Source organism: Micromesistius poutassou (assembly GCF_964030765.1).
Source record: "Micromesistius poutassou genome assembly, chromosome: 18".
NCBI lineage: Eukaryota > Metazoa > Chordata > Actinopteri > Gadiformes > Gadidae > Micromesistius > Micromesistius poutassou.
The window spans coordinates 15,315,334-15,328,780 of NC_140288.1; the positions used below are offsets into that span (position 1 = coordinate 15,315,334).

The 13,447-nt window shown below is 45.7% G+C and overlaps 1 protein-coding gene across 1 annotated transcript in view; it reads left to right on the forward strand.

Moving 5' to 3' along the window:
- Positions 1–43: 43 nt before the first annotated feature.
- The window catches only part of katnal2 (katanin p60 subunit A-like 2), a 17,121-nt gene continuing 3,717 nt past the window's right edge, over positions 44–13,447 (forward strand). The window contains exons 1-12 of the mRNA XM_084483074.1: positions 44–160; positions 654–724; positions 916–1,082; positions 1,206–1,242; positions 1,522–1,633; positions 1,847–1,939; positions 2,623–2,688; positions 5,356–5,433; positions 6,270–6,368; positions 8,198–8,261; positions 8,778–8,896; positions 11,444–11,535. Of these exons, the coding sequence (XP_084339200.1) occupies positions 110–160; positions 654–724; positions 916–1,082; positions 1,206–1,242; positions 1,522–1,633; positions 1,847–1,939; positions 2,623–2,688; positions 5,356–5,433; positions 6,270–6,368; positions 8,198–8,261; positions 8,778–8,896; positions 11,444–11,535 (1,049 nt within the window). The 5' untranslated portion in view covers positions 44–109. The remainder of the gene's footprint in view (positions 161–653; positions 725–915; positions 1,083–1,205; positions 1,243–1,521; positions 1,634–1,846; positions 1,940–2,622; positions 2,689–5,355; positions 5,434–6,269; positions 6,369–8,197; positions 8,262–8,777; positions 8,897–11,443; positions 11,536–13,447) is intronic.

Sequence of the window (13,447 nt, forward strand, 5' to 3'; positions counted from 1 at the left end):
GTCGAGGAGTCGTCATAAAATAACGAGAGACGGACAGCCGCCGCTCCGCCGCTCCGCCGCCGCTCCGCCGCTCCGCCGCCCTCACCCCCCGCTGCGGCCACAGACCGGGATGGAGCTCTCCTACCAGTCCATGAGGACCGCTCACCAGGCCCGGGAGGCGGTGAGCCGACACACACATTACGGTTCATTCCTCACTTTAACCTTTAACCTTTAACCTTTACTAAGGCGACTACCAGTGTACCGGGGAGCAGCTCGGAGCTGTTGGCTCAGGGGGGATACACGGAGTACTGACAACAAAATGACCGATTTATGTATTAAGAGTTTCATTAAACTCCTAATTTAAGAGTTCGGGTGGTAATCTTGTCAAAAAATAAAGACAGCTTAAGTTCATGTTTCCGCTGTCCACAGCCGGGACGCCGTTCAGTGTTAAGCTAACCGAATTAGCCATAGTTAGCGTCCCTCGGTTACCTAGGCAACATGGTCTGGTCGCGTCTCTTGGCACACACACACACACACACACACACACACACACACACACACACACACACACACACACACACTCACACTCACACTCACACTCACACACACACCGAAGGTGGTGTGAGGAAGGCTGTAGCCGTAGTTGATGGTGGCTGTTGCTTTGTGTCGACCAGGAGGAACTGAGAACAGAGACCCGGAAGAAGGACCTCCTCATCCTCATATACCACCACCTCGTCGAGCACGGGTCTGTGTGTGTGTGTGTGTGTGTGTGTGTGTCTCTATCTATCTATCTATCTATCTATCTATCTATCTATCTATCTATCTATCTATCTATCTATCTATCTATCTATCTATCTATCTATCTATCTATCTATCTATATATATATATATGTGTGTGTGTGTATAAGTATATTTATGCGTGTGCATTTTGTGCAGCTACATGGACAGCGCGGGGGCCCTGGACGGGGAGTGTAGTGGGGGTCTCCAGAGGTCGGAGGTCTGTGACAACGTGGACCTGGAGACGGTTCTGATGGAGTACCAGACCTACCACTACATCAAGTTCAACAAGTACCCTCGACTCACCAAGAGGGCCCCCCCCAATGGTACTGCTGGCTGGCTGACTGGCTCATTGACTGACTGTATGAATGACTGGCTGACTGGCTGGCTGGCTGGCTAGATGATGACTGTGTGGACAGTGATTACATGTCAAACTTTTGTCTCCTCAGTTGAAACCAGACAGGTTCCAAGTTGCAGCAAGAAGAGGTATGTTTGTTTTTCAGTTTGTCTGCACATAGAGTGTAAAACTGCTTTGACTTTATGTGTTTCAGACTACTTTACTAGATTACTTACTTATTATTAGATTATTATTATTATTATTATTATTATTATTAGATTACTTATTATTTACTATTTTACTAGATTACTGTTTAATCATTTTTACATTACCATACAATTCTGTCTATGTCAGTTTAAATGTCTTAATACAAATGTATGTGTATTTTGTTACTTAATATACAAAGATTCTGTGGTTTCATCCTTAAGGAGCCCCTCCTCCACGGTGAAGCTCCTCCCTAAAATAACCCCCGCTCACCGACCACATTCTGGAGGAGCGGCCAAGAAGTCAGAACCCCACATAGCCATCAGAGTCAAGAGTGTATGTTTGTTTTCAATTTAAAATCCTACACAAATGTTGGTAAGGCATCAGGGTTAAGGAGGAGTAGTTAAGTGTGTAATTAAGCCTAGTGTGTTTTCAACCTTAGCTGAAAGCTTAAAGTGTGTATTCAAAACACCTTAGAGTTATAGAGTGTGTGTTTAACCAAGCCTAGAGGTACAAAGTGTGTATTTAACGTGCATGTTTCCTAAGCAGGAGAACGGGCTGTTGGATCCTCCGCTGGAGTCTGGTCTCAACGTCTCGTCCATCGCTAACAACGGAGCTTCAGGAGAAGGAAGCTCAAGGAAGGTAGAGCGGAAAATCTGTAAAGAATAGTGGACCTCATAGGAACATCTGAAGAGAATAGTGGACCTCATAGGAACATCTGAAGAGAATAGTGGACCTCATAGGAACATCTGAAGAGAATAGTGGACCTCATAGGAACATCTGAAGAGAATAGTGGACCTCATAGGAACATCTGAAGAGAATAGTGGACCTCATAGGAACATCTGAAGAGAATAGTGGACCTCATAGGAACATCTGAAGAGAATAGTGGACCTCATAGGAACATCTGAAGAGAATAGTGGACCTCATAGGAACATCTGAAGAGAATAGTGGACCTCATAGGAACATCTGAAGAGAATAGTGTGTAGTTACAGTTGGTGTGTGGTGAAAAATAATATGTTTAAGCATACTTCTTAATTAGAGAATTTAATAGAGCATGATCATGGCAAGACACAGGCAGACATTCTCAACGAGCCAATGGGGTGTACATGATCCTTATAGGAAAAGGTTCATGGGCCATGGCTGAGTCAGAATCAGAGAGAGGAAGTTAACTTTATCTAGGTGCAAGGGGAATTTAAACAAACCCATTTTTAAATGGATTAGTAAACAATGTAAACAAGGTTATATCATTAGTATCTCATTATGTCATCACTTGGATACATTACTCCAGTGTGTTCCAGTGTAGTGACCGTGGGTTTTGTGTTCAGCTGACGGACAACAAGGCTGTGATCCCGGACGCCAGCAGAAGAGGCAACGCAGACACCGACCACACGGTATCTACAGCCGGCCAACCCCCGACCCTGTTGACCCCCGACCCTGTTGACCCCCGACCCTGTTGACCCCCGACCCTGTTGACCCCCGACCCCCGACCCTGTTGACCCCCGACCCTGTTTACCCCCGACCCTGTTGACCCCCGACCCTGTTGACCCCCGACCCCCGACCCTGTTGACCCCTGACCCTCTTCACCCCCCGACCCTGTTGACCCCTGACCCTGTTGACCCCTGACCCTGTTGACCCTGTTGACCCCTCAACCTGTTAACCATGTTGACCCCTCACCCTGTTAACCATGTTGACCCCTGACCCTGTCGACCCCTGACCCTCTTCACCCCTCAACCCTGTCGACCCCTGACCCTCTTCACCCCTCAACCCTGTTGACCCCTGACCCTCTTCACCCCTCAACCCTGTTGACCCCTGACCCTCTTCACCCCTCAACCCTGTTGACCCCTGACCCTGTCGACCTGGTTAACACTTGAGGTCGTTAAAGCTAGGGTAGAATCCCATCCCTCCGTTAGAGCAAACAAAAGAATCCACCACTAGCCAGCAGGCTTTAATAACAGTCCTCTGTAGGCAGAGGCTTAGGGTGTACACAGTGATTGCAGGGGGGGAGCGCAGGGTGCGTTTCCCAGAACAGTCAGGACGTTAGCATTTTGCAGACTTATTACTAAGCCCAGTTGTACTATGCAGCAGCCGAAGTACGAGTGGTTCCCAAAAATCTCCACCCAACATAGCAATACGTAGCTGACCTCTTCGTTGATTAGCTGCGTACTCATCAGCTAATACACAGTGAACAGATGTTTATCATCAGCTAATACACAGTGAACAGATGTTTATCATCAGCTAATACACAGTGAACAGATGTTTATCATCAGCTAATACACAGTGAACAGATGTTTATCATCAGCTAATACACAGTGAACAGATGTTTATCATCAGCTAATACACAGTGAACAGATGTTTATCATCAGCTAATACACAGTGAACAGATGTTTATCATCAGCTAATACACAGTGAACAGATGTTTATCATCAGCTAATACACAGTGAACAGATGTTTATCATCAGCTAATACACAGTGAACAGATGTTTATCATCAGCTAATACACAGTGAACAGATGTTTATCATCAGCTAATACACAGTGAACAGATGTTTATCATCAGCTAATACACAGTGAACAGATGTTTATCATCAGCTAATACACAGTGAACAGATGTTTTCTGAAGGCGGAGTTCTGAGTTGCTCTGAGGCATTCAATCATTCACAGGTGGAAGCCTCACAAACTTTGATATTTAGACTACATGCTTGTTATACAGTTGTGGTTAATATTCTCCAACTTGATTGTGTATAGCCTACCTATCCTTTGTATCAACATTAGTAACAATTTCGGAAATAATTGTGTGTTTAGAAAAAGCGTCACACAAATATTTAATGACACTGGCGAGTTCATCAGCGTAGGCACTGACTTTGCAATACAATATAGTTGCTGCAAACGGTTGCTTTGTCTGCACTATTCTTTGGTATATGGATAAGTAAATAAATTACTTTTCTCCCTAATTCTGTGCCAGAGGCTGAGTGGTTAGAGCACTCGCCCTGAAAGTAACAGCTTTGTTTTTTTGGCCACCGGTTCAAGCCCTGCCAGATGCGTCTTGTTTCCTCAGTTCTAATGATAGATTTTTGATGTTTGAAGTCTGTCGATCTCTTAACAGTACCTAGGCTGTATATTTCCCTCCTACAATATTTTGTTAGCCTATTCATTTTGACAGGGGGGCAGCATCTTGTGTTGTCGCTGCAGTGGATGCATGTTTCTTGATACTTTTTAAATTTTATTTTAAATTGTAGGCTATCACTGAATTCACTTCTCTAAAACCCACTACCCAGAATCTAATCACATATGTAAAAGTAACAGGGTTGTTAAAGAAAATATTTGTGAGCCATTAAATGTCCAGTGATGTTCCACACCCCAACATTTGGAGGCGGTACCTCGGAATGCTAATTGCATAAAAAAGAAAACGAAGACTGAAATCGGTCATGTGACCATGAATATCCAGGAAGCATGTGGCATAATATCGACCTACAACAGCCCAAGAGCCATTGTAAATACCTTTTGCCTTTACCATGTGGGTAATAAGGACTCAGGAAGGAAGCATTACCTTGCTAGTACTATGGAGTTTAATAACATCCTCCATACTATGAGCTTACTATGTAGGTGAAATGGTTTTGGGGAACAGTTTCCCTAAGAAGTAGGTTGTTAAGGAAGTTAGCAACTATGCTTTTGGGAAACGAACCCCCGGTCTGTGGGTAGGTAGGTAGAAAGAGGTAGGCCAACAATCATTTCCTTGGAAGTCAACTGTAATGGTTGGATAGGCGTATCACAGGCCTTCCACAGCTACTGTATTGTTTTATTTTTCTGATTTATTGATCGCTGTCTGGATGAAAAGATAATTTTAGCAAACAGGACAAAAAAAGCTTATAAAATAGATTGCCTACCCCAGCTTTAACCCTTGATCATGTTAACCATTTACCCTGTTGACCCTGTTGACCCTGTCGACCCGTCAACCTGTTAACCCTTGACCTAATGACCCCTGACCCGGTTAACCCTGTTAATTCTTGACCTGTTAACCCGGTTAACCCTGTAAACCCTTCACCCCCAACCCTTGTTGTAGGAACGTTTGCTGAAACCTCTGGGAGCGTTCATCACAACGAGCAGTGAAATGAGAGAACTGGCAGCCATCATCAGCAAGGTACACACACACGCACGCACGCACGCACACACACACGCACGCACGCACGCACGCACGCACGCACGCACGCACGCACGCACGCACGCACGCACGCACGCACACACACACACACACACACACACACACACACACACACACACACACACACACACACACACACACACACACACACACACACACACACACACACACACACCGGTGTGTGTGTAAAGAGCTACGCTCTTGTGTTAGTGTAGTACCTGAGTACTCCAAGAGGAGGCAGTAAAGAGCTTCTCTCTTGTGTTAGTGTAGTACCTGAGTACTCCAAGAGGAGGCAGTAAAGAGCTTCTCTCTTGTGTTAGTGTAGTACCTGAGTACTCCAAGAGGAGGCAGTAAAGAGCTTCTCTCTTGTGTTAGTGTAGTACCTGAGTACTCCAAGAGGAGGCAGTAAAGAGCTTCTCTCTTGTGTTAGTTTAGTACCTTAGACTGCCAGTAGGCGGTAGTAAAGAGCTACTCTCTTGTTAATATAGTATCTAAGTACTCCAGTGAGGAAAGTAAAGAGATACTGTCTTTGATTCTGTCAATTCACTATCTCACTATCAAAGGATGTGATTCGATAAATTTACCTTTTCTGCCATTTGCGTTTAAAGGGCCCCATTATAAGTCCAAACATAGCAGTGTGGGTCAGCTCAAGAGTAGAGCGGGTTGACCTGTTCAACCCTATCTGCTCCATGCTGTGCATGGTTGACTCTGCCATCTGTGTGTGAATGTGTGTATAAATGGTTGTAAGTCTCTTTGGATAAAAGCATCTGCTAAATGCCCTTAATGTAAATGTATTTGCGTGTGTGTCTTGAAAGGACATCTATGTGCACAACCCCAACGTGCACTGGGATGACATCATGGGTCTGGAGGACGGCAAGCGATTAGTCAAAGAGGCCGTCGTCTACCCTATTAAGGTGAGTCAGGTGACGCAATCAAGGGGAGTCAGGTGACCCAATCAAGGTGAGTCAGGTGACCCAATCAAGGTGAGTCAGGTGACCCAATCAAGGGGAGTCAGGTGACCCAATTAAGGGGTGTCAGGTGACCCCATTAGGTTGAGTCAGGTGACCCCATTACGGTGAGTCAGGTGACCCCATTAGGGTGAGTCAGGTGACCCCATTAGGGTGAGTCATGTGACCCACAGAAGGTATTTCTTTGATTCTGAATACATCTCCTTTAAAGGGCTTAAAGGGAGGGAGCCAGCAGGTCAGGGTCTTCTGTTACCCTGACATTAAATCCATACCTCGAATATGACCACACACACACACACACACACACACACACACACACACACACACACACACACACACACACACACACACACACACACACACACATGCTTAAGCACATACATACAATGGGCGCACCAACACACACACACACACACACACACACACACACACACACACACACACACACACACACAGGTCTCCACCATAACTTATCTCTTATTGAAATGACACCAGATTCGTTTGTGTATTCCTGTGACATTTACCCTCCAGATGGGGACAGATGTTTTGCACATGTTCACCATTATTATGTTCTCTAGGAGCTCACCTCCACCATCTCTCTCTCTGTCTCTCTCTCTCTCTCTCTCTCTCTCTCTCTCTCTGTCTCTCTCTCTCTCTCTCTCTCTCTGTCTGTCTGTCTGTCTGTCTGTCTGTCTGTCTGTCTGTCTGTCTGTCTGTCTGTCTGTCTGTCTGTCTGTCTGTCTGTCTGTCTGTCTGTCTGTCTGTCTGTCTGTCTGTCTCTCTCTCGCTCGCTCGCTCTCTCTCTCTCTCTCTCTCTCTCTCTCTCTCTCTCTCTCTCTCTCTCTCTCTCTCTCTCTCTCTCTCTCTCTGTCTGTCTGTCTGTCTGTCTGTCTGTCTGTCTGTCTGTCTGTCTGTCTGTCTGTCTGTCTGTCTGTCTGTCTGTCTGTCTGTCTGTCTGTCTGTCTGTCTGTCTGTCTCTCTCTCTCTCTCTCTCTCTCTCTCTCTCTCTCTCTCTCTCTCTCTCTGTCTGTCTGTCTGTCTGTCTGTCTGTCTGTCTGTCTGTCTGTCTGTCTGTCTGTCTGTCTGTCTGTCTGTCTGTCTGTCTGTCTGTCTGTCTGTCTGTCTGTCTGTCTGTCTGTCTGTCTGTCTGTCTGTCTGTCTGTCTGTCTGTCTGTCTGTCTGTCTGTCTGTCTGTCTGTCTGTCTGTCTGTCTGTCTGTCTGTCTGTCTGTCTGTCTGTCTGTCTGTCTGTCTGTCTGTCTGTCTGTCTGTCTGTCTGTCTGTCTGTCTGTCTGTCTGTCTGTCTGTCTGTCTGTCTGTCTGTCTGTCTGTCTGTCTGTCTGTCTGTCTGTCTGTCTGTCTGTCTGTCTGTCTGTCTGTCTGTCTGTCTGTCTGTCTGTCTGTCTGTCTGTCTGTCTGTCTGTCTGTCTGTCTGTCTGTCTGTCTGTCTGTCTGTCTGTCTGTCTGTCTGTCTGTCTGTCTGTCTGTCTGTCTGTCTGTCTGTCTGTCTGTCTGTCTGTCTGTCTGTCTGTCTGTCTGTCTGTCTGTCTGTCTGTCTGTCTGTCTGTCTGTCTGTCTGTCTGTCTGTCTGTCTGTCTGTCTGTCTGTCTGTCTGTCTGTCTGTCTGTCTGTCTGTCTGTCTGTCTGTCTGTCTGTCTGTCTGTCTGTCTGTCTGTCTGTCTGTCTGTCTGTCTGTCTGTCTGTCTGTCTGTCTGTCTGTCTGTCTGTCTGTCTGTCTGTCTGTCTGTCTCTCTCTCTCTCTCTCCCTCCCTCCAGTACCCCCAGCTCTTCACTGGTATATTGTCACCATGGAAAGGCTTGCTGCTCTACGGGCCTTCAGGTAAGGCCTGCTATTGGACCGTTTCTCTGTCACTCAGACAGACAGAGGTTTACACGCACCCTAGACACACACAAACACACACTACAACACACAAACGCACACACACACACACACACACACACACACACACACACACACACACTAAAAAAATAAAGCATTGGTTTTTTTACCAGCTTTGACACAGATTGAGTATAACTCAAAGTAAAGTCCCCAGAGGGGGTTCCCCTGTGGCACCCCTCTATTCAACAAGGCCTTTGTAGACCAGCGCTCTGCAGCCCTGGTTACTGGTACTGGTATCAAGGTCTCCTAACCACCACGTAAACACAGTTGACTGCTGACGTCACCCGCACCGAGTTCCTTATCCCTTGTTATTTAACATTATTATTATTTAACAATTCCTTTGTTTGGAATCATACTGTCTCCCCTCTCGCTCTCTCTCTGTCTCTTTGTGTGTCTCTCTCTCTTTGTCTCTCTGTCTCTTTGTCTCTCTGTCTCTCTCCCTGTCTCTCTCCCCAGGGACAGGTAAGACTCTGCTAGCTAAGGCAGTGGCTACAGAGTGCAGCACCACCTTCTTCAACATCTCAGCCTCCACCATCATCAGCAAGTGGAGAGGAGACTCAGAGAAGCTGATCCGGGTGCGGTAGGACCCTTAGAGTCACAGTTCAACAGCACTGTGACAGACAGGACCTGAGTTAGGAGCACAGGTGTTCACTAACTGGATGGCGGAAACAGGCAAAAAAAAGTGTTTTACACCAGTTTGTTCTGCTTTGTGCTGTGTCAATTAGTAGATACGAGTGCCGTAAATAATCACATAATTCTCTCTTTCCAATCAGTTAGCATCTCACAACGGGTTGTTTAATGAACGATTAAACGATTAACACCTGTAAAGCCAGGTGATAGATAGAACATGTGTAGTTATACATATATAACATGTATAGTTACACATATATATCATGTATAGTTACACATATATATCATGTATAGTTAAGCAATAGATCACGACAGGCTGTGGTATGTGCTCATTATACCACAGTTAAGGGGCGTTCAATCAACAGTTGGGCGGGAAGTTAGGCGCAGAGTGATACTGAACTCTGTAAACTGAACGGGCGTCATAGCTGTGTGTATACGCTCATTATACAACAGTTGGGAACCAATCAGATCGCTTGATTTAAGCCACCCATCATCTTTTCAGCCAGATGTATCTTTGTTCACACACAGATGCTGTATATATAAGTGGAGATTTCAATAGTAGGGTGGGTCATCTGAATGACTACCTTAAAGAGAGAGGTTCCATAAAGAGTTGCACTTGATGAGTATGTAAATAAACATGGAGAATCTTTAATTGAATTCCTAAGGGATTCCAAAATGTGTCTTATAAATGGGAGAATATGTCCTTTGGACGATAATTATACTTCTGTGTCAATCAAAGGCAAGGCAGTTGTAGATTATGTAATGGCAGCACAGAATTGTTTAGAAAAGTGTATTTAATTTAAAGTGCAAACACCAAATCAATTGGTTGAAGCCACAGGTTGCATGGCGCTTATTGGGGAACACAGTAAATTACCTGATCATTCCTTATTAAATCTGACCTTTCATGTAGGGTGTGACATGTTCAAGTCTGATGTTATTGCCGAAGTGGGAAGTAAAATATGTCATAAAAGCAAAAGAAAAGTATGTAGAAAACCCCCAAATGATTTCCTTTGTTCAGATTTGCATTATTGGAGCTTTTAAATAGGTTGGACATATGTCACAGAACCCAGAAAGAGCTAGACTGCTGGTATAATGATTTATGTGAAGTACTATATAAGGAAATGGGAAAACATACACAAGATAAATATTCTACTCCATTCTCGCTTACAGGCTCATAAAAAACTGTATAAATGGCAAATTGTATCATGCAATCTGTTGATCTAGCCAGTACAATTAAATCATTAGGATGTGGGGTACAGTTTGGAGAGGAAAACATTAGTATACTTTTATATGCAGATGATATTATTTTGATGGCTGACTCAGAAGAAGATCTGCAAATAATGCTCTTATGTGCAGAAGCTTGGTGCAGTAAATGGAGAATGACTATAAGTTAATTTCAATTTCAGTTAGGAGGAAAAAAAGCGGAAATATACAAGCTGTTACAAATACCTAGGATTATACCTGGATGAACATATGCATTTCACAAAGGGTACTACAGTTCTCTCTGAGTCAGCCAGTAGAGCTCTTTGTGGAGTTATAGGCAAAACTAAGATGCTGAGGGATATTGATTTTTCTACGTACACCAAACTCTTCCAGGCTTGTGTGCGTGCCGTGTTGGACTATGTGGCGAGGGTCTGGGTTTATAAAAACTATCCCGGAGTGAAAAAATCCAAAACAGGGCCATCCGATATTTTATGGGCGTTCATAAATTTGCACCGATACCAGCTACTACTGGAGACCGGGGTGGGACTCCTGTAGAGAGAGTGTGTGTATGATGAGGTTGTGGAACAGGCTCTTGAAGATGGATGACAATAGAGTGGCCAAAAAGGTGTTTGAATGTGACATGCATAAAATTGGAGCATGGGCAAGTGAGGTGCATGATCTATTTGTGGGACTGGGTTGTGAGGATGTTTTTACTGACAAACACTTTGTACATTTTGTCAAATTAAACATGTGCTTGGTACAGAAAACAATATTCTTTACAACTTGTCTAAGAGAAAAAGGTCCCTATGTGCTCAGATGAGGTCAGGAATCCTCCCTCTACACGTTGAATCAGGCCGGTGGGGGGGCTCCAGCGAGGAGAATAGACTCACTATATAGTGTCACTTTTGTGAGCTCAATGAAATGAAATTTATTTTGTGTTGTCCATTTTATCATGATTTGCGTCTTAGGTTATTCAAAAAAGTCCATGTAAAAGAAGTTCATTATATGCGTGACACAGATATGTTAGCTTAGCTATTCAAATATAGAACATTTGTGCTGACTTTATTGAAAAGGCGTGGGCTAGGAGGAACGCGTCCATTTATATTTGTACGTCGAAAACTCTAAACTGTTGACAATTCGGGCGGAATACGTTTAAGAATTGTACATTGACAGAATGCCCAAGTGTGCCTTGCAACCTTTATGATCATGATCATAACATGATAATAACATGACAATAACATGATCATAACATGATAATAACATGATCATAACATGACGCCTCTGACCAGGTGCTGTTTGAGCTGGCCAAGTTCCACGCCCCGTCCACCATCTTCCTGGACGAGCTGGAGTCTGTGATGGGACAGAGAGGAGGCGGCCACGGGTCAGTGGAGCCTCAAGGACCGGTCTGGAGGTCCTGGAGGGACCGGTCTGGGGGTCCTGGGGGGACCGGTCTGGAGGTCCTGGGGGGACCGGTCTGGAGGTCCTGGGGGGACCGGTCTGGGGGTCCTGGTGGGACCGGTCTGGAGGTCCTGGGGGGACCGGTCTGGGGGTCCTGGGGGGACCGGTCTGGGGGTCCTGGGGGGACCGGTCTGGGGGTCCTGGGGGGTCTGGGGGTCCTGGGGGGACCGGTCTGGGGGTCCTGGTGGGACCGGTCTGGGGGTCCTGGGGGGACCGGTCTGGGGGTCCTGGGGGGACCGGTCTGGGGGTCCTGGGGGGTCTGGGGGTCCTGGGGGGACCGGTCTGGGGGTCCTGGTGGGACCGGTCTGGGGGTCCTGGGGGGACCGGTCTGGGGGTCCTGGGGGGACCGGTCTGGGGGTCCTGGGGGGACCGGTCTGGGGGTCCTGGGGGGACCGGTCTGGAGGTCCTGGGGGGACCGGTCTGGGGGTCCTGGGGGGACCGGTCTGGGGGTCCTGGTGGGACCGGTCTGGGGGTCCTGGGGGGACCGGTCTGGGGGTCTGGGGGTCCTGGGGGGACCGGTCTGGAGGTCCTGGGGGGACCGGTCTGGGGGTCCTGGGGGGACCGGTCTGGGGGTCCTGGGGGGACCGGTCTGGGGGTCCTGGGGGGACCGGTCTGGGTGTATGCATGTATATAACGTGTGCGTGTTTAACGTGTGTATATGTGTGTGTGTAACGTGTGTATATGTGTGTGTGTAACGTGTGTATATGTGTGTGTGTGTGTGTGTGTGTATATGTGTGTGTTTAACGTGTGTATATGTGTGTGTGTAACGTGTGTATATGTGTGTGTGTGTGTGTGTGTGTGTATATGTGTGTGTTTAACGTGTGTATATGTGTGTGTTTGTGTAACGTGTGTATATGTGTGTGTGTGTGTGTAACGTGTGTATATGTGTGTGTAACGTGTGTATATGTGTGTGTAACGTGTGTATATGTGTGTGTGTAACGTGTGTATATGTGTGTGTAACGTGTGTATATGTGTGTGTGTAACGTGTGTATATGTGTGTGTAACGTGTGTATATGTGTGTGTAACGTGTGTATATGTGTGTGTGTAACGTGTGTATATGTGTGTGTAACGTGTGTATATGTGTGTGTGTAACGTGTGTATATGTGTGTGTAACATGTGTATATGTGTGTGTTTAACGTGTGTATGTGTGTGTAACGTGTGTATATGTGTGTGTTTAACGTGTGTATATGTGTGTGTTATGTGTGTATATGTGTGTGTTTAACGTGTGTATGTGTGTGTAACGTGTGTATATGTGTGTGTGTAACGTGTGTATATGTGTGTGTGTAACGTGTGTATATGTGTGTGTGTAACGTGTGTATATGTGTGTGTGTAACGTGTGTATATGTGTGTGTGTGTGTGTATATGTGTGTGTTTAACGTGTGTATATGTGTGTGTGTAACGTGTGTATATGTGTGTGTGTGTGTGTGTGTATATGTGTGTGTTTAACGTGTGTATATGTGTGTGTTTGTGTAACGTGTGTATATGTGTGTGTGTGTGTGTGTGTGTAACGTGTGTATATGTGTGTGTAACGTGTGTATATGTGTGTGTAACGTGTGTATATGTGTGTGTGTAACGTGTGTATATGTGTGTGTAACGTGTGTATATGTGTGTGTGTAACGTGTGTATATGTGTGTGTAACGTGTGTATATGTGTGTGTAACGTGTGTATATGTGTGTGTGTAACGTGTGTATATGTGTGTGTAACGTGTGTATATGTGTGTGTGTAACGTGTGTATATGTGTGTGTAACATGTGTATATGTGTGTGTTTAACGTGTGTATGTGTGTGTAACGTGTGTATATGTGTGTGTTTAACGTGTGTATATGTGTGTGTTATG